The sequence below is a fragment of the Mixophyes fleayi genome, chromosome 5 (assembly GCF_038048845.1).
Source record: "Mixophyes fleayi isolate aMixFle1 chromosome 5, aMixFle1.hap1, whole genome shotgun sequence".
Classification (NCBI taxonomy): domain Eukaryota; kingdom Metazoa; phylum Chordata; class Amphibia; order Anura; family Limnodynastidae; genus Mixophyes; species Mixophyes fleayi.
In genome coordinates this window covers 114,455,462-114,476,001 of record NC_134406.1, presented here as the reverse complement: position 1 = coordinate 114,476,001, position 20,540 = coordinate 114,455,462, and the positions used below count along the sequence as shown (strand labels likewise).

The 20,540-nt window shown below is 40.2% G+C and overlaps 1 protein-coding gene across 8 annotated transcripts in view; it reads left to right on the top strand.

Annotated features, from left to right (window-relative positions):
- Positions 1 to 20,540, top strand: part of TRIO (trio Rho guanine nucleotide exchange factor) — a 535,982-nt gene that overhangs the window by 375,086 nt on the left and 140,356 nt on the right. For all 8 annotated transcript variants that reach the window (XR_012692805.1, XR_012692806.1, XR_012692804.1 and 5 more), the window contains 2 exons: positions 9,407 to 9,484; positions 10,976 to 11,167. Coding sequence is in view for 4 of the 8 variants with exons in the window: in XM_075212723.1 (XP_075068824.1) it covers positions 9,407 to 9,484; positions 10,976 to 11,167 (270 nt within the window). In the remaining 4 variants the exon portion in view is untranslated. The remainder of the gene's footprint in view (positions 1 to 9,406; positions 9,485 to 10,975; positions 11,168 to 20,540) is intronic.

The following is a 20,540-nucleotide window of genomic DNA, read 5'->3' as shown; positions in this document are numbered from 1 at the left end:
TTAATTCTTCTTTAAATTCTTTAGCACAACTTTTAAACTGTTGCTAGTTTGACATTAGACTACTCTTTTCAAGAAAGAATACAAAAACATACTAGTAGGTTAATTGGCTGCTATCAAAATTTGACCCTAGTGTCCCTCTCTCTGTATGTGTGTGTATGTTAGGGAATTTAGACTGTAAGCTCCAATGGGGCTGGGACTGATAAGAATGAGTTCTCTGTACAGCGCTGCAGAATCAGTGCTGCTATATAAATAAATGATGATGATGAAGAATACCTCAAATTCTTTGAGAGATTTTTAAATATTTATACATGTTCAGTAACAATCTGGTGAAAAAAAAGAAAACCTTACATCACAAGAGGAGCCCATCAAAGCTCTTCTTGTGATGTTGCCAGGCAGACCCGGGTTCATTGTGAACCCGGTCAACCCGGGAATTTGCAGGGGTGGGAAACTATGTCCTACAACAATATCCGGGGTTTATATACTCGGGATATTGCCAAGGGGGCAATGTGAAAGTGGTATAAGTTGAAAGTGCAGTAAAGTAGGGCAAAATTGGCACCTTTTTTTATGAAGAAAAAAAGTGTTTTATAGTTTAAATAATTTTTTAAGCCAAACGATTGTTTCCTAAAAACATTCTAAAAATTACTGTAAAATGTTAATAAAAATGTTTTTAATACAGTGTTTTTGTTAAGTAAAATAAAAAGTTAATTTAAAGTAAAAATTTGAATGGGTACAAGAAGTGCAAAAATAAAACCCAATGGCGTGGAGAGAGATACAATGCAGTGTATAAAAGAATATACTGTGGTGTTTGAAAAGAGGCACAGCACATAACCAGGCATCAATGGAACATGCAAATAAACAGCTCAATATTGATCCACACTTGTATAATAATGAACTCGCATGGAGAAAATATATAAAATTGTTTAATGAGGTGCACCAGTAGGTGCTAATGGTGACTAAGAACTAAATAAATTAATGTATAGCAAGTGACAAAATCCAGCACTCACCTGTGTAATGTGTGTTTGATAAAGGGTTAATGAAAAACAACCACCTGGTCTGTTTAAAAATGTTGAAATTCCTTATTATCGATCTCACACTTCTGCCTTTTGCCTTACCATTTTTAGAACCACCAAGGTTTGGTTCAAGAACTGACAAACTTAAGCTGGTTACACACCTATGCAATTATTGTGCAGATCACACGATTCAGGACCGTTTGCTCAGATTTTGCAATAGTGTGTGCACTCCCACGATCATGTGATCATGTGAAAAAGATCATCACATCTTTTTATTTGGTTCTTTTTAGTAGATGGTTATGAGAGATGAAGATCACAGATTTGAAGGTAAATTTTTTGGTTGTGTACACATGATTTCTCATGCTCATCAATCGTTTCAGAAATTGCAACTAAAGAAGGATTGCATAGGTGTGTACCCAGCTTTACTCAGAATGCCTTCAGTTTATCTCTGCTTTATCTCAACTAATCTTTCACAACTTACTTTAATCAGAGTTATCATAAACCAAATGATCTCCCCTAATTCAGCTATGTAGTCTTCTAATAGCAAGCTAATGTCTGGCACGTGAATTTGTAAAACCACAGAGACATTACCCTATTAAGTGTTCGTTATTGAATGTGTACTTTCCATAATAAACAAGATACAAACCATTTATAAAAACGACATGTATAGTAAACAATAGTTTTTTACAAAATAAAAAGGAATAAAATACAGAAATTGTTACACATACGTATGAACAAATTCTCAATCAGAATTGACTCCCATGAAAATGTAGACAGGACATTTTAAAGCTGCTGTAGCCTGCTCCCTAGTCTCCCTATATCTGTTTTGTCATTCAAGCAGGGCTGTGTAATACAAAATAGGGGTAGAGTATTTTCATCCACTTTAGTCAGAGATTTTCATAAGGTCCTATCTGTTTCTCAGCCATACAGACAAAACTCTACAGGCAAACAGGTCTTAAGGTCCTTATTCTTAATAGACCAAACATGACTTGTCAAAATAGTATCTTAACCACGCTGTGTCGTTTTATACTCCAAATGACCTAAAAAAAGTGACATTCTCCTGTTGCAATTTATTAACCATTTGGGGGAGCTCTCCTCTCACTATATTAGGGGTTTTCTTAAGCACTCCAGCAAGCCTAGGAATGGAAGGGTCTGGTTCTGTTTTTGTATGGATATTATTATAAACTTTAAGGGATCAACAAAACAGATTCTTAGCATTTACCCCTTCCATAAAGTATCGAACACTCCTCTCAGGATGAATTTATAGACATTCAAAAGATAAGCGTAATTTTGTGTCTCCCTCTCAGGGTTTTACTTTATTTGTGGTTTTATGTGACTCATAAGTAACTTACATACGACAGCATGGTTATTACAGCTATAAAAAAAAAAAGTCTTATTGTCAATTTATTCTCAAAATAAACTTGTATAAAGATGTAATGGAATAAAGAGTCGATATGGGTAATCCATTAATTCACTTATACTGAATAGTGAAAGTTCAATGTGTATGTTGAATAAAATTCTTATCTGTAGTCGTTCAATTAGTAGTTCAGTTAGATTGGAGTACGATTTTACTATTCACAGATGCACACGGTGTTGAGCTATGCTCTCCGGATCTCTCACCCAGAGCCGGATTAAGGGGGGGCACAGGGGGCATGTGCCCCGGCCCCCCTCTCTCAGGGCCCCCGACCGAGGACAGCTGCAGTTTTTGCAATTGAAAAAAAAAAAAAAAAGACCTGCAGCTGATCCGTTCCCCCCCTCCCCCTATTACCTTATGTGTATCTCCTCCCTGCTTTACATGTGTGTGTATCTGTGTCAGTCCTTCCTGTCTTCCTTGTGTGTCTCTGGGAATCGTTCTCTCTGGCCTCCTTCTGACAAGTCACATGACCGGTTGCCGTCCCATGCGAGTAGTGATCATAGTTGCCAATTCCGCTTATAACAAGCGGAATTGGACTTCTTTTTTTATGGAGTTGCAAGTATTTTTGGGCTGCCACGGGTAGCTTTTTTTGGGCTTGGACACGTTCTCCAAGTCCTCAGGCTGCATAATTGTTTTTTGGGGGTGTTTTTCTCTCTGTTACCATTTTGTGATTGGTGCATTCAGGTTTTTTTTTTGGTGGGCGGGTTGTAAAGAGAATTCCTCCAATAAAGTGGCAATTTTGTGGGTGGGCGGAGTCAGATAAAGACGTGGAATAAATCACAGGAAGACGGATCTGAGACAGACACACGATCGCTGCACTTATAGCAGGTAACACTGCTATATAACACCCTCCCCTCCCATTCAGTAAGCTGCTCATACTGTTACATCATGGGGCTGTGTGGGATAGACATACCGGTGTCCTAAATTACAGCATTTGCTTTTTCATTTGCCCTATCAGTGTATAAATGTGTCCTCTTGTGTTTATAAAGGTTTTCTAAATGGAGATTCAGTGTAGAAATTAGTGTTATAGAAAAGGACGGTCCCCTGTAAGTTGGGCTTTTTAGAAATGGTTTGGGCTTGTTTTGGGCTTGTTTTTCACTAAGCGGTTGCTTGTTTTTCATTTCAGAGTTGGCAACCCTGGTAGTGATGGGAAATCTAGTTCATTTTGAAGATTAGTACATTCTGATCTAGTTCAAACAAAAGATTAGTTCATTTCATTTGACTCAGTAGTTAATTTCACTCATTTGCAGGGGCGGGCTGGCCCGGGGGTCAGGGGGGCATCGGTCCCCCTGGCCGCTCAGTTTCAGCGCTGTTAGGGCCGGCCGGCCCCTCATATGCAAAATCTCCTGATTGTCGTGATCCGGCCGCCTGTGTGCCCCCCCGGGCTGTACTATGCCAGCCCGCACCTGCTCATTTGACTCAGTAGTTCATTTCACTCAGTAGTTCATTTAGTTCATTTAGCTCAGTTAGATCTAACTTAGGGGAATTTTTACAGCTGTAAAAGGACCCAAAATAGGCACCACGTAACTGAGGGCGGGGCCAAAATGGCACAATTCACAAAGCCCCGCCCCCTACGTCCATACCCCACTCCAGGAACTCCCAGACGTAACCAACATAATGTTGACTAATCAGCTTCTGTTATTCATCTAGCAGAGTCTATAAAATGGCAGATAATGATTAGTTGCTATGGGCAATGTTTCCACTTTATCTCTCTTACATCTCCCTTGTATATATGGTGCAGTAAACGGAACTACAGTATATAGCATGCAGCACTCAGCAGTGCAGTGTGTCTTGAGCTGACAGGGAAGGGAATGATTCAGAGAGAGTGAAATGATTTGGAGACTCGTATGAGTCAGTGAGTGAAATGAACTAATGAACTCCTGAGCAAGGAGAATGACTCATAGTCAGTGATCAGCTCCAGAGTCTCACACAATGTCTGAGCACAGCAGTGCCACCTTTGGTAGTTTAGAGGTACTGACTCATGAGTATTAAATGAGAGAGCTGAATAGAAACAAAAGAGCCAGTGTGAATGAGACAGTGAGTGAGGCTGCTAGAGCTGCTCGGCTTTATCTCTAACTCCTCCCCCTTGTTTTAGTTCCTAGTGAACTAATCTTTGCCAGAGCTGTGAACTAAATGATTTAGTTCACTTTGAAGATTAGTTCATTTGAACTAATCATTCGTGAACTACCCATCACTACATGGGAGACAGAGAGACAGAGGAGGCTCCTACACAGCACTGCTGAATGCAATTGTGTGTGAGAAGGGGAGGGGGGGGGGTTATCTTCTTAATGTAATAAGGGAGGGGTGCTGGATTTGTATTAATATAATGAAGCAAGGTGGGTGTAGATGTGATTTGTCTTACTGTGATGATGGAAGAAGGGGTTATTTTTTACAGTAATGAGGGAAGTTTTTTTAATTAGGGAAGAGGGGGGTGTCTGAATCTAATGAGGGAAGAGGGGGATTTGTCTTACTGTAATGAGGGAAGTGGGGGAAATTGTCTTACTGTAATGAGGGAAATGGGGAATTTGTCTTACTGTAATGAGGGAAGAAGGGGTTGTTTTAAAGTAATAAGGGTTTCTTAATGTAATGCGGGAAGGGGAGTGGGTTTTTCTTTATGTAACGAGAGGTGACCTATTAATTTAATAGTAGACTGTGGGTGGGGGCTAAGTTTGGGGAGAAGGAGGGCTATTTATTAAATGTGAATATGAATTATTTAATGCTGCGGATGGTTGTGGGAAATGGTTATATTTATTAAATGTAAATGTCATTAATTTATTGCTGGGGCTGTGTGGAGGGAGGGAAATAGGTTAAATTGAATGTACATATTTTTTTTTTCAAATAGGGCCCCCAACATTCCAGGATCCAGACAAGCAGCAACTGAGCTAAAAACACCAGCAACCACAAGTGGTGAAAGTGACAAAAACAGGTAGGAGGGAGCAGGACAATCTGTCAACTGTCTTGAATCTGGTGGGACAGTCCTGAATTTGGGTGCCTTTCTCACTTAGTCAGGATTTTGTCCAACTGCAAGGACAGTTGGGAGGTATGTCTCGCTTTACATCGTACTGCTCATAAAGGCAGAGATGTGTGCCTCTAACAGTAGTGCACACAGTATTGCTTGTGTAGTTGTCTAGAAATTTGTCTAAAATTATAACCATATTACATCATAAGCCCCCCCCCCCCCACCGGCTTAAGTGCCCCGGAACCCCCAGAGCCTTAATCCAGCCCTGCTCTCACCATCTGTGTTGGCCTACGTTATTTATTGTCTTTCTGCTATTTCATCTTTTATGTCCTCTTTCCCGCTCTCTGGTTTTATTATTACTTGCGAAATGTCCCATCACTCATGTTCACATCTTTTGAAGTACATGCTATTGGGATTTTCATCCCAATCTCTATACATGGTGATGATCTGTCATACCTCCCTCAAACCCCCCCCCCCCTCCCCCTGTTTATGGAACATTTCTGTGCCTGGTTCCCTGATTTCTTATCCTCTGACATCCTTATTATCATTATGGGTGGTTACAACATCCCCATTTATAATCCAAAATCTGACTGCGCCTCAAAACTAGCATCTTTAAATCCCTCCCTCTGCTCTCCCAGTGGACTGACGCCTCTGCTCATTGGAGTGGCCTCTGCTTTGATCTTGTTTTCTGTAGACTATGCTCAGTTTCTGATTTCCTCCTCTCACTCCTTTTCTCCTCTCGGATCATCAAACTGTTGAATCAGCTACAACTACTCTTCACACTCCATGTCAAGTAAAATGCCAATCATTGCACACTAAAGAAAATCAATATTTTTAAAACATTTTCTCACAAAGCAGAACATCACTGGTGTAACCCAAAATGCCTGTTTAATACACTCATTACAATTCAATGTCTTCTCAACCCTCCCGCTACAATCTGTGCCCCCAGATCTGGCTTCCTACTTCAAGGACAAGATTCATAAGATCTGACATGAAATGGTATCCTCCTCTTCGACAAATATCCAGCTCAGTTCCTTCCCTACACCCACTTGCACATTTTCCTAATTTGATCGTACAAATGAAGATGAAGTGTCTACTCTCTTCTTATCTTTCTATTCTGCTACCTGTCCTCTTGATCCTATGCCCTCACAAATAGGTTGATCTCCTGTGCCTATCCCAACTTAAACTCAAATCTGTAAAATCTCTCTCTACTGATATATTTCTATCATTATTCAAGCACACAGTGGTCTCTCCTATTCTGAAAAAAATTAAATCTGCACCCATACTTTCTCTCAAATTACCATCCCCTCTTTTAGCTCCCATGCCCCTTCAAGCCTCTTGAGAGATTTGCCTACACTAGCCGCTTCACACGCTTTCTTTCCTCATACGACCTATTGGACCCGCTTCAGTCAGGCTTTGATTCCCAGCACTCCACAGAGTAAAAGAGCTAAATCTAAAGGCCATTACTTGCTTTTAATTCTCCTGGATCTCTCTGCTGCATTTGACATTGTTGGGCACTCTCTTTTCATACAAACATTCTAATCCCTATGTCTACAGAACACTGTTCTATCCTGGCTCTCATCTTGCCTATCTAATAACTCTTTCAGTGTTCTTTATTCTGGATCCACCTCCTCTTTGATTCCTTTATCAGTTGGAGTACCACAAGGCTCAGGCCTAGGCCCTCTGCTCTTCTCTATCTGTATCAATTCTCTTGGAAAACTAATAAGCTACTTTGGGTTTTAGTATCATCTCGATGCAGATGATACCCAAATTTAGCTATGCTTTCTGGATCTCTTACCATCTGTGTTGGCCAACGTTGTTGACTGTCTTTCTGCTATTTCATCTTATATGTCCTCTTTCTAGCTGAAACTGTCAAACTTAGAGTTAATAAGAATCCCACATTCAACAAATGTTACCTACCTGACATTTCTGTTGACAAAATTACAATAGCTCCTACCCCTCAATCTCGCTGCCTTGGTCTGATCCTTGACTCAAAACTACCCTTTGTTTCCTATGTCCAATCTATATCAAAATCATGTTACATACATTTAAGAAATATTTACAGATTACACACAACACTACAAAAAATTTAGTTAATGCACTTACCTCCCACCTTGTGACTATTGAAATACTATCCTTACTGGTCTTACCTGAAACAGCAAAACGCTCTTCCACTGATGATCCACTCTGTCCGTCTCTATATTGGTAGCCTGTTTTTTTGTTTTTTTTACCAAATCAGATGTAAATTACTTCTACTAGCGTACAGGGCCATTAGCAAAACTGCACCAAGATATCTCTTCACTTGTCTCAAAATATCTCCCAACTCGACACCTCCGCTCTGCAGAAGGTCTGCATCTCTCATCCACACACATTACCTGCTCCCATTACAGGACTATTTTCAGGCTGAACCTACTTTGTGGAATTCCCTCCCTTGCACAACAAGACTTTCCTCTAGTCTTAAAACCTTCAAGCAGTCTCTGAAAACCCAGCTCTTAAGACTAGCTTATCAAATTCCTCAACCACCCTCTTAACCTCCCTAGGGTACCATTTTACCACCCTCTACCCAGTTCACACAAGAGTTTTATGTTTCCTGTCTGTATTCAATCAACACCCTTTCCCTTTGACCAACATTGTTGTGTGATTGGATCAATATAGCCCACTAAGTACTTTCTGGCTGGACCAATATGCAATATAGAGCACTTTGTTCATGTGTCAAACCCCTGTTGTTCTGTAGATTGTAAACTTGTTAGGAGGGATGTTTTACCTATTTGTCTGTCAGTAATACCCAATCTTGTTTTATTACTGTGCTGTTCCCAGTTGTAAAGCGCTATGGAATATTCTGTCACTTTATAAATAAATGTTAATATTAATAATTTTTTTTATAAGAAGAAAAACAAAACCTAGTGTGGGAGTAATAACTTATGCCTCATCTTTTTGGCATTCCTCCATTTTATTGAGAATCAGTGGTGTACATATTGTTTCTAACAGTTTACAGCTCTTGAGCTCAGACACCTGCTCACTGCCTTCAGATAGGTAGGGGCAGTTGCCTGTACTCAGCCCATTAATTTGATTGATGCCTGTATGAAGTCCCTGTCTGAGCCTTGAAATCTAAAGTAAAAATATAACTGAGAAATTATAACAAAGCAACAGTGTTCAATTTAGTCTATATTTATTAAAGATTGTTTTAGTTCATTTAGTTCAGTTGCATTTTCACTTGGATTATATTTGTTAGTACTACTCCACTTGTGTGTGCAGGCCCGGCGCTCCCATTAGGCAAGGTTAGGCACTTGCCCACGGCGCCGGGCTCTGGAGGGCGCCACAGAATGGTAAATGACTTTAAAACTGTGCGGCGACCGCTGACCATACCTGTCACGGCCGCCGCACAGCATTCAGATGCACGGGAAGGGGGGAAGAGGCTACTGCTCACCACTGCCGCCTCTCTGCTCCGTCTCCTCCCCTCCACTCACTGACACTAGTGAGTGGAGGGGAGGAGACGGAGCAGAGAGGTGGCGGTGGTGAGACAAGGTAAGGAAAGACGGGGGGAGGAGGGAGGAAGGCGCCGATTTTTCCAGGGGGGGGGGCGCCGATTTTGTAAAAATGCCTAGGGCGCCATGGACCCTAGCACCGGCCCTGTGTGTGTGCCACATATATTTTTATTTCTTATCTTTTTAAGGTATTGCACAAAGTTCAGGTACTTGAGCAGGCTTGAAATATGCATCTCTGTTGTTGTCCTTCCATGCATAGAATTGACATCTGAAAAAGCTATTTTGCAAAGTCTAAAGTAGAAATAGTTTAATAATAATTATATATTAACTGTACATTTTATTTTCCATTTTAAAAATGGACATGGGAAATAATGTGAATTTGAAACAAATAGAAATTACTCAAAATGAATACACCACTTATGTTATGTCTTTTTTTATTATTTAAATTTGTTTTAATTTTAATTTATATATTTTTTTTTTATATTTTCCTTTTTGATACTTAAATACTAATAATGCATGTTTTATTTTTTGGCTTTAGAGAGCTGTTGAAGTCATGTGCATTATCCCGAAACGGTGTAACGACATGATGAATGTTGGACGGCTGCAGGGGTTTGACGTAATGTTGTTATTATCTATCTTTATTGTTATTTTTAACATGTTTTTTTTTGTTTTAATATGTAACTCTAGTTCATCTGTGCAGCTACTACTACTCTTGGGGATTTGAACATTACCAAGAAAGGAGTGAATGGGAAAACTCAGTGAAATAAAAAAAAAGTAGCACCATTTTATTTGTTGCTGATCCAGACTAACTGACTAACTATCTGGAATGGGTTGAATGCAGGGTTGTAAATTACATTGGTTCTGTATCTAATTAAATCTTAAAATTGTATCAGCCACAGCTTGTATAATTTATCTGTGTCAGGTAGTAATAATATATTCATTGAGAGTTTTCGTTTGTGGCCATTCCTAAACCATACCTCCCAACTGCCATTCAGCCAGTTAGCACATTTGTCCTGATTCTCAGGACATTGGGAGGGTATGTTGGTGAGCTAGTGCTATGGACATTTGCCACTGGTATGTGGCAATTCAAAGCTGTTTTAGGCGGAGGGTTTAGGGTAGCCCAGCATTTCTGAAGCGTTGGGCTCTCGCCTATCTGCATGTCCATGCCCATTTTTGCATGTGCAATCCATTTGTTCCGATGTAACTCTGGGACAATGTTGAGTAGTATGCCTAAAGCAGTCCCAGAAAATTACCGGTAAAACTTAATAAAAGTTAAGTGTTAGTTTGGACAGTATAAATACTAACTTATGTTATGAGGTCTAATCCTGGGCATCCCCAAATATCCCCCCAAGGGCAGAGTCAAGGAGAGGTTGAAATCCTGACACATACATGATGTACAATGATTTTATAAAGCAAGAACAATGTTTGTATATGTATACCCATCTGTTAAAGAAAACCAATTTAATTAAATAATATTTTTAGTTACTCATTTATGGAGATAACCTATAAATGAGTACATATATGAAAATGTATCTGTGAAAATCTATTTACTTTTTCATATTTGGAAATGTATCTACTTCCATTCTGTTGTTTTGCACAATTAAAGACGTCCGGGAGAGGAGCGTAACTAATGGGCGGGAGGGGGCGGGGCACCTAAAAGCTTGTCATTTTGGCCCCGCCCCCTCCCACCCATTAGTCATGCCTCTCTCCCGGACGTCACCTACTGAAAGTAGGCAAGTATACTTTAGTAGGATAGATTAATTGTCAATTGGTGTGTAGATCACTAAAAAAAACAAAAACGGAGATTGAGAGAATTGAGTAATGATTTTAAAAAATGTAATTTCCCAACCATGCTGTTTTCTTTGGTATACAAAAAGTAAAGATCATTTCATTCAAATTTGTTAATTTTCAGACTGTATTACAGTACTGTCTACCATATTCATATTATACACTTATTTTTAAAAAAGTTTGTTTATTCCTTATTACTTTAATATTTTATTTTCTTCCCCTTAATGTGATTCAATGCCATGCTTTGCAAGTTGAACACCAATATTTCACTTTGATGATACTACTTTTCTTTGTTTACCCAACCTTCCCATTCTCACAGGGCAAAATTGTAGCCCAAGGAAAGCTTTTGCTTCAGGATACATTTCTTGTCACCGATCAAGACACAGGACTGCTACCACGGTGTAAAGAAAGACGGGTCTTCCTTTTTGAACAAATGGTTATCTTCAGCGAGCCTTTAGATAAAAAAAGAGGATATTCTATGCCGGGCTTTCTTTTTAAAAATAGTATTAAGGTAGGTAATCGTCAATTCATTCACATTGAGAATTATAATATTTACTGTACTTTAGTAAAATATATGTGCAATGGAATGTTTATGTAAAAGTTTAAATTGCAAAATGTAATTTCATTTTCATCATAACTGAGTGTGTATTACACCTCTGCTTTCAAATCACGATTTACAGGATCTCTGTTTTGATTTTCCACACCCACATACCCACATCCTACTAGCCATCTACAATTTTTGAAAGCAGCGTGCAGCACAAGTGAAAGCTAGGGGGTGCATAAAAGTTACAATTCTGTGGGGGGGGGGGGAGTTTTTTTTAAATTGTTGGTGTATAAAGCTAATTGAAAAGAAAAAATACTGTTTAATAAAAACTCACAATATTTAATAAAATGTTTTTTTATGAAACTAAACGCTCCCTCACACACTTTTACCAATGTTTTAGTCCTCCTCTCGCTTTCCTGCTTTTAATCCTTTTGGGGGAAAAATAAAAAACCATATCCACAATGCAGATCTGCTCCCTGCGGAGCCGCAACGGGAATGACGAACAGGACGGCTTATCGGGTACTGTACAGTACATAGTGCCTTCCCTCCAATTGATCAGAGCGAGGGGAAACCTGCTCTGTTTTGGCTAGTAATGCTAATATGCCATAGTGGGTTTATCCTCAATGAAGTACACTGCTACAATGTAATTTATTGACCTTTTTTTGTTTTATCAGTAAGTTACACTGTAGCAATGTAGTTCATTGGGGTTCTGCCACACCAGGGGTACTACTATGGAATTCAGCCCCATGATTAACAGGCTAGGGCTCGCTGATATTATGACTGTGGGTTCCCATGTAATAGTGCCACCAGCCTAGCCTGTCATAGCCTAGTGTGAAACAGATATGCCTCTTGACAGGCATATTCACAGCGGTCTCTACCTTTAGAGTGAAAGTATGTAAGCTCACCATTCCCGTACTTGACCTAAGTTAACACATCTCTATAGATGTAAGGAGGCACAAGTCATGGCTGCGCATATTGTGTAATTTGGACGTAGTATCCTATCATTAACTCCCTCTATCATGAAGCCCATCCTTTATTGTTACTCTCTTATTCACTACCTTGCTGTTCCTTCACATTTACTCAGAGGGGAACTGAAGTATGATCAGTTTCCTTCTGAGTACTTCTTTGCCACCTCCAAGCTTGACTCCTCTTGATCAAATGATCACAGTTTCCCTGTTAGCAAATTTAAATTTGGTTCTCTAGAATGTACTGCTCCTTGCAAACTGGTGCGTCAATTAGATGCCATTGTTGGCTGTTAGAGCAGAACTCATTAAAAATCTCTCTGCGGCCATGTACACCAAGTCTTCTCTGAGCGCAATGTGACTTGGCAGCGCTCAGAGAAGGACAAATTCTGATTTACAAAGGGCATGGCTTTCCAGCTGCATAGATTGTTGTGACTTTCTCTTCCTCTTCATAGTCATCATTTTATGCAAGTTGTTTCTGAAAATAGGTCGTCTAATGTAATTTTTTTTTGTGAGGCACACAGAGTTGTAAGGTACAGATTGCCTTACACTACACACAACTGACAAATGTTTGCCACAAATTTACCTTTTTTTTTTTTTTTTAGAAAAGAAAAAGATGAAAAAAAGGCACAAAATATCTAATCAAAAAATTCAACAAAATTCAAGAATTGTGAATCAATTAGCATTTTTAATGTTCTGTTTAAACCTACTTTACCTGGCACCGCCATCAAGGATATTCTGATGCCATCATTCATAAAACCATATGCCAAAATTGATGTTTTAAGTGATGGTATCAGAACATTTCTCCTATTATTAAATCACTCATCACTGACCTCACACAATCATCCTCTGACATTAAAGATTACATCTGCGGTCACATATTACGACAACACACACAAGATCATAAATATTAACATTTTATTTAAAGCAATGTATTTCTGAATATGTACGAGTATGATGTAGGAGTATGATGTACAAGTTTGTTTAACTTTTTTTTTTCCTTCTGTGTTTTGACACTTTAAATAGGTCTCTCAAATACCAGTGAGTAGTGATGTCATTATCATATGTGTCTGTGTGGCCATGTCCTTAAAGTAGTTTAAACTGTAAACATTGCAATACAAGAAATTGCAACATTTGCTATGTACTTCCCACTAGTATGTCTAAATCTATAAATGCCCTTATTTTATGAATTAAACTTTTTTCAAAAAGCTTTACAATGCTTTTATAGAGATCTCTCTCGCTATACTTTGAGTATTCGCTCTCTCTCTCATAAGAGCTTATTCTTCTGCAATCTGCTCTAAATATCGTCTTGTTAACTTTAAGACAGTTGGCTTCATAGTGACCAGGCCAAGAACCTTACACACATCTTCATAGTCATCTTCACCTCTCTTCAGCAATAGGAGGCCTTAAAATTAAGTCCACCAGTATTGTTTAGGGTCTTTGTCCTAAATAAAAATATTTCTATAGAAGTTTGCTAGGGTATGGATTTTGCACTTTCATATAATTAACTCTTCACAGAGAATATTTGATAATTCACAGAGAAAGTGGGTATGAGGCCTAAGAATGGGATCAGTGTGTTATCTCCACTTACTGATGGCTAAAATGTATGCGTTTGTGGGTCGTGGCCTAACCAGCTATGGAGTAAGTCGAGCACTTCATATCTCTCCTGCTACATCCTATCAATTATCCTGTTTGCCTACCTCCAAATTCCGATATATTGTGGGTGAAGGTGCAGCGCTCAGCCTCCGGCTGTTTATGCCTGATTTTTTTTTCCGCCATATGGGGCATAGATCTCCCGAGTAGGGCGGCAAGGGAGAGACCTGCTGTGTATAAGTGATCCCTGTAAGGCCAGCTGAGCTGTGGAGGACGGAGTGCGCAGAGGGTGAGTTCCTCTTCACTTGGGCTGGGCAAACTAACAGTGGAAGATTCGAACATAGATCTCCCCCCTGGCTGACTGACAGTGCCACCAGAGGACTCGCTGCTCCCCCCTCCCCTCCAAAATGAACTACAAGTCATTGCAGTGTATACTTCCTCTCCGTCATGTACCTGAGTTAGACCAGTTAATTTTCACTGGCGGAATTATCCCACACATACCCGATAACTGTTCACACCTGTTTCCCTGACTTTGGGGTTAAAAAAAAGTTAAAGTTAAAAAATAAATTGAGCCTGAATAATAACTGACACTTGTGCCAGATGAGGAGACAAATATTTATGGCCTCAAAATGGTGACAAGTCCTTCTGTATACCTCCCTATATACATCAGTGACTTACTCATCAACCTCTAAAGTGACTGACCCCCTTTATTATTTCAATGCCTGTAACAGTGCTAAGTACTGTATTTGAGCTGTAATGTTTGCCTTATATATCTCCTATGCATGTTAAAAATAGGGGAGTGACCCAGCTAGCAATTGAGTAGGACGTTTGCGCCTTAACTCTCCTGCTTCATCCGACTTGATATCTTATATCCCATCGTTCTGGGTCCCAAAATTATGAAAAAAAAACATCTACCGATTATCTGTGAAAAGGCTCCTGTTGAATTGCGGTAGATTCCTAACTGAAGAACTGCCCCTGAGCCGCCCATTGCCAAAACTAGCAATGGGGCATGTTCAGCTAATACATTAATGTCATATATATGTGGATAGCTCCTTTAAAAGTGTTTCACTTGTTGGTTATCTCTATCCCAGTGACAGGCTTAAACAATAAAGTCTTAAACACATACAAGACTAACTAATACCAAAGTCTCTGGGAAGTCTGATTTAAGGTTTATTGATGGAACTGAATCCAAAAGACATAGGGCTGTTTGGAGTTTCCTCCCTGACGTTCATGATTTACCTCATGTCTCCCACCAACACACGGAGATCAACTTCTGGAATCTCAGTTGTATAAAAAGCCTAGGGAATTATATATACAGCAAAAGATCCTCTACACTGTGTTATATTCCACAACCAAGCATATTAATTACAGAATGGGGATCTGTAAATTGGGTTTTGTCCGTCATGTGGGAGTTAATATTGTATATTGCCAGATTGTATCTGCAGGGCTGTGGCTGAGAAGATGCGGAGTATGGTTATATATCACAACAATAGCCTTTGGCCTAGCGAAATGGGCAAGATAGGTCCTGCTGCTGCTATGGCTAAACTGGAGAAATTTGCTAGACTCCCCAAGACAGCTCAGGGCAACAGTGCGACCTCTTCACCCCCCCCCCTCCCCTTCCCGCCAATGCAGATGTCCCAACACAGGGAGATCCCACTTCCATCCAACAGGTTCTATTGGCCATAACATCCTCAGAGAAAAGAATTATGGATAAGTTGGTGAGGTTCAGAGCAACTTCTCAATAATACGCCATGACCTTCAGAAGATGCGGGAGAGAGTGAGCAAAGTGGAGCATAGACTTTCCAAACTTGAAGATTCCACCACCCTCCTTCAGGTCTTACTGCCCAGATTGGCCAGTGTGGTACTAAGATGACAGATATGGAGGGCAGATTGTGCTGCAAAATCTTCGGTTTGTTGAGGTCCCAGAGAAATTGGAAGGCGCTAACCCTGAGTTATTCTTCGAAGATTGGCTTATAAAAGAATTGGGCATAGATGCTTTCCCCCACACTTTGCAGGAGAAAGGGCTCATAGACTTCCACCTCAGCCTCCACAGTCGGGTGCTCCAGCCCACACCCTCATTGCTAAGCTAATGCATTTTCAAGATCCTGATATGGTCCTTCGAATGACCAGACTGCGGGGCTCCTTATGGTTTGGAAACCAAACGATTATGGTGTTTCAGAATTTTCCAGCAGAGGTTCAGAGGGCTTGATCACAATTCACTTCAATTAAAAAAAAAGCTGTGAGAGCATCAGCTCTCATACAATATGTGGTTTCCCTCCAGATTCAGAATCACAGCAGGTGGCAAGTCCAATTTCTTCAATACTCCACAAGAGGCTGAGGACTGGCTTGAAAGACGTCCACCTGTACGCCAAAGAGATCTTTGAACTATTTCTGGTGTTAGGGCTATAGATTTGGAATGTCTTTATATTTTGTTACTGAAACAGGAGATAGTGTACTAGCAGAGTTAGGCCTTATCTATTATTTAGATAGTAGAGGTTTAGGATTTCTCTTGCTAGGATTTAATTATAACTGTTGAGATGTTTTTTGTTTTTTTTTGAAAGGTTACAGGTATGCCTTAGTTATATTGGTATAATTGGGTTGGGGGGTTGGGGATTGTTACCGAAATATTGGTTAGTCGCTTTACTTATTGTAAGCATGTTATTAACTATGCTAATTTGTTTTGTTCTCTACACTCCGGACCATTGTATTGTTATAGCAGAGGTGTCTATGCAGCGCAGGGCTGTGATAGAAACCTGTATTCTCATTTGAATACTGGCTCATTATGGCCGTCTGCTTGGAACGTTAGGGGGCTAAACGACAAAATATAGCCGTCATTGGTGCTAAACCAGGTCAAATAGTTTAATCCTGATGTAGTGTGTCTGCTAGAAACTCGCCGGTAGTAAGGTTCTTTTCCTTAAAAAATTCTGGGTGGAATGGGCCTATCATGCCAATTATTCAACATACTCCAGAGGTGTCCTGGTGCTAGTTAAAAAACAGCTTAACTTTGTTTTGGATCAGGTTCAGATTGATCCAGAGGGCAGATATGTTTTTCTCAGAGCCTCATTTAACTATATCCCAATGATTATTTTAGCAGTATATATCCCTCCCGCATACAATAGCGACATTATTTGCAAACATGCAGCTTTCATGAGCACAGCTCCTGATATGGCAGTGTTGTGTCTGGGAGACTTTAATAATGTAATAGATGTTAATCTGGATAGATGGTGGGAAGACCTCATGACACTTCCTAGTAGGCCATCTGATTTTGGTAAACTTATTGATGATATGGGACTAATAGATGTTTGGAGGTTTAGAAACCCAGATGCCGGACAATTTTCGTGTCACTCCCATTCACGTAATCTGCTCCCTTTGATGTCTGGAGTCGAATACCTGCCTAGGGGCATTGCCGATCACTCCCCAATCATTACTGACCTCAAATGTACTAACAGTTCTGGAAGCTAAATCCATATTGGTTAACCAAACTGGGTGATGGTACGGGATTAGAGAACCTTTTGGGAAAATTATTTTCTAGACAATTCAATAAAGATCAGTTGTGGGACACATTTAAAGCTTTCATGAGGGGCACATTTATAAACAAAATAGTTAGAATAAAAAAAAAACTTAATTGGCAGAGGAAGTCTGATTCGGAACAGAAATGTCGAGATCTGGAGGTTTTATATATTGGTACACATGATGTTAGAGACAGATTAAACTGGTTACGGGCTCAATCTGATTGGTCCAACTTCCTATATGATAAGAATAGTCAAAGGCTTATGTTCTCTAGACATAATCAATATTTCCAAGCCGACATGGAGGGAAATTATCTGGCATGTCTAGCAAAAGATGAGATGTCCAGCAGGACAATTCCTACTATCTTAAGCTGGGTACACACTACACTGTTTTCGTCCAATAATCGGCTCAAACAGCCGACATACGACCGCTCGTTCAAAAGTCCGGTCAGTGTGTACAGTGACACAATGGTCTAAAGTCTGCCCAAATGGACGATTATCGCCTCATTTGGTTGGTCGTACCGTTTAATATTTTCGTTCCAATCTCGTTTCCGCTGTGTAGTGTGTATAAACTTCCGACCGATCCACAACAGTGAGTACGAAATTACAGTCATTGCTCACGACAACATGGCTGTAAAAAGTCACTAACGGGACGCCCGCTCTTCCCTTTCTCGTCCTAAACAAGGCTAGTTGTGTATGCAGTCCATGAACCGAGCGATTAGACCGTCGGTCAGATGTAAAATCGCTCGGCATACAAAGTTGGTCGAAATTTCTGTAGTGTGTACCCAGCTTTAGACAAATATAATGTAAAGACCTAAAATTGCTGAGGTTTTCTTTGAGTATTACAGTAAGTTATGTTCAAGAAAGACACAATATGCACCCATCGAGCTTGACAATTACCTTAAGAGCTAAACTCCCACGACTATCGCCAGAATTGGCCGACCTCCTAGAATCCCCAATTACGGCAGCCATTTCATCATTTCCAAATTGTAAGGCCCCAGGTATTGATGGTATTCCTATAGAAGTGTACAAAGAATACAACAAATTCCTTGTTCCCAAACTTTTAGAGATTTATTCTCAGTTCTTGAAATGTGGTTCGCTGCCCCCATCTATGTCAGAGGCCATAGTCATCCTTATATTAAAATCGGGTAAAGATCCCCTACACCCAGAATCATACCGCCCTCTCTCCTTAATCACCACTGATGCCAAGATCCTTGCAAAAATCCTTTCTATAAGGCTTAATAGAGTAGTACAGTAGGTGGTCCACCCAGATCAGATGGAGTTTATGCCTGGCAAGTCTACCCTGATCAACGTCAGTCGGTTATTCATATCCAGAGGGTTCAGTCACCTGGGGAGAGAGCATTGGTCATGTCCATGGATGCGGCCAAGGCTTTTGGCTCGGTCGAGTGGGACTATCTCTGGCAGGTTCTGGAGCGTTTCGGCTCCAGTTTTATCAAACTTTTTAGGCTCCTCTATTTTGCACCAGCGGCCAGGTTAAGTGTTAACGGTTTTACGACAGCTCCGTATTGATAGGGGTCAGGGCACCCGGCAGGGCTGCCCATTGTCCCCTGCCTTCTTTGCCTTGTTTGATCCGCTCTCATGAAAACATCAAGGGTGTCCAGATGGGGAATATCTCTGATAGTAGTTCGCTATATGCGGACGATATGCTGATCTTCCTTAAAGACCATGATGGCTCTTTGACAAATCTTCTGGAGGTGGTTGAGGGTTTTGGGGACTATTCTGGTTTCAGAATCAATTGAAATAAATCAGTGATTTTTACTCTAGGTTGGTAACCTCCACTTGGTACTGTGCTCTGCAAGTCAATCCAATGGACTAGCAAATTTAAGTATTTGGGATTTACGTGACGGCTCATGCGTCTGACCTATGTCAAACTCAATGTAGACCCAATAACTGAATCAAAGATATATTCCTGGCGCTCCACAAATGAAAAGATTACACGAAAGTGTAATAAATATGAAACTTTATATCACAAAATGTATTGAATAAAATAACTCTGGCCAGAGTCTGACAAAATATAAACATATAAGCAGACAAAAAACACTGAAAAAGCACAAGAAAAGAGGCAGGACATATGTGTGTCTTCTAAGCAGTATGGGTCTTTACACTGCTAATGTGCAAATATGAACCTCGGTATCCCAATTTAATGCAATCATCTGTAAATGTAGCTCATAGTTACTTACATATTGGATATGGTGTCTTGTCAGTCCAACCAATATAAAAGTCCAAGAGCAACTCAGTTTGTAGGCAAGAGTGTTGTTCTGTTGTGACTTAGAAGGTGCTTCTTCCAATCCACTGCAAATGGACAGAGACTGGTTGCATCTTCCGAAATCCTCCACTACATACTGCGTATAGGTAGGCGCATGCACACAAGATTGCGGTGCTCCCGGAAGTGGATGGTTCTTACAGCTGACTGTATAGTCCGCTTTCAGGATTCAACTTAGTGCTGAAGTAGATGCTCGTAATTATAGGCCCACGGCAAGCTTGGTAACGGATAAGTGGGTGTGAGATGTAATAAACAAGGAAATGTATGGATAGTCGGTATTTGTAATAACTGAATACCTTACAATTAAGTGACACACATGGAGAAGACTTTTCCTTATAGTTACTGGAAGAATTAATCTTATTAAAATGGTAATCCAACCCAAATATTTATATACTTTACAACATTCTCCAGTGTATTTGCCGCTATATGTGTTTCAAAATATTAACAAGTACCTAATCTCGTTGATATGAGGAGGGAAGAGAGCTAAGATGTGCTTCAGTACTTTATGTAGGACAAAGAGCTCAGGTGGACTGGCCCTGCCTAACCTTAGACTTTACTGTCTTGCTTCTCAACATACTCACATAAACCCTTGGCTAAGTGCTTCACATGATACTGCTCTTGGACACTTTTTGGCCGAGCAGACGGACCCCTCCCTTGAACTACCACAGGTTCTTTTGATCTGACACAAACCAGGTGCGGTGGCTCCAATTATAAGACAGGCCTCAAAGATATGGTCAGTGGCACATGTGTTCTTGGGAGACGAATGGCTGGATCCAGTCTCCCCTCTGTGGCATAATTCTGATTTTGGGGAATTGGTGAAGTTAGAAGATACAATGATGTGGATAAAAGTGGGAGTGCATACTATTTGTCAAATATATATAGATGGTCACTTAAGATCATTTGAGCAGCTAAAGTCCGCTTACCAGTTACCTAACTCCCAGTTCTTCAGATATCTGCAATTTAGGCATGCCATTAATGCTTAGTTTCTTAGA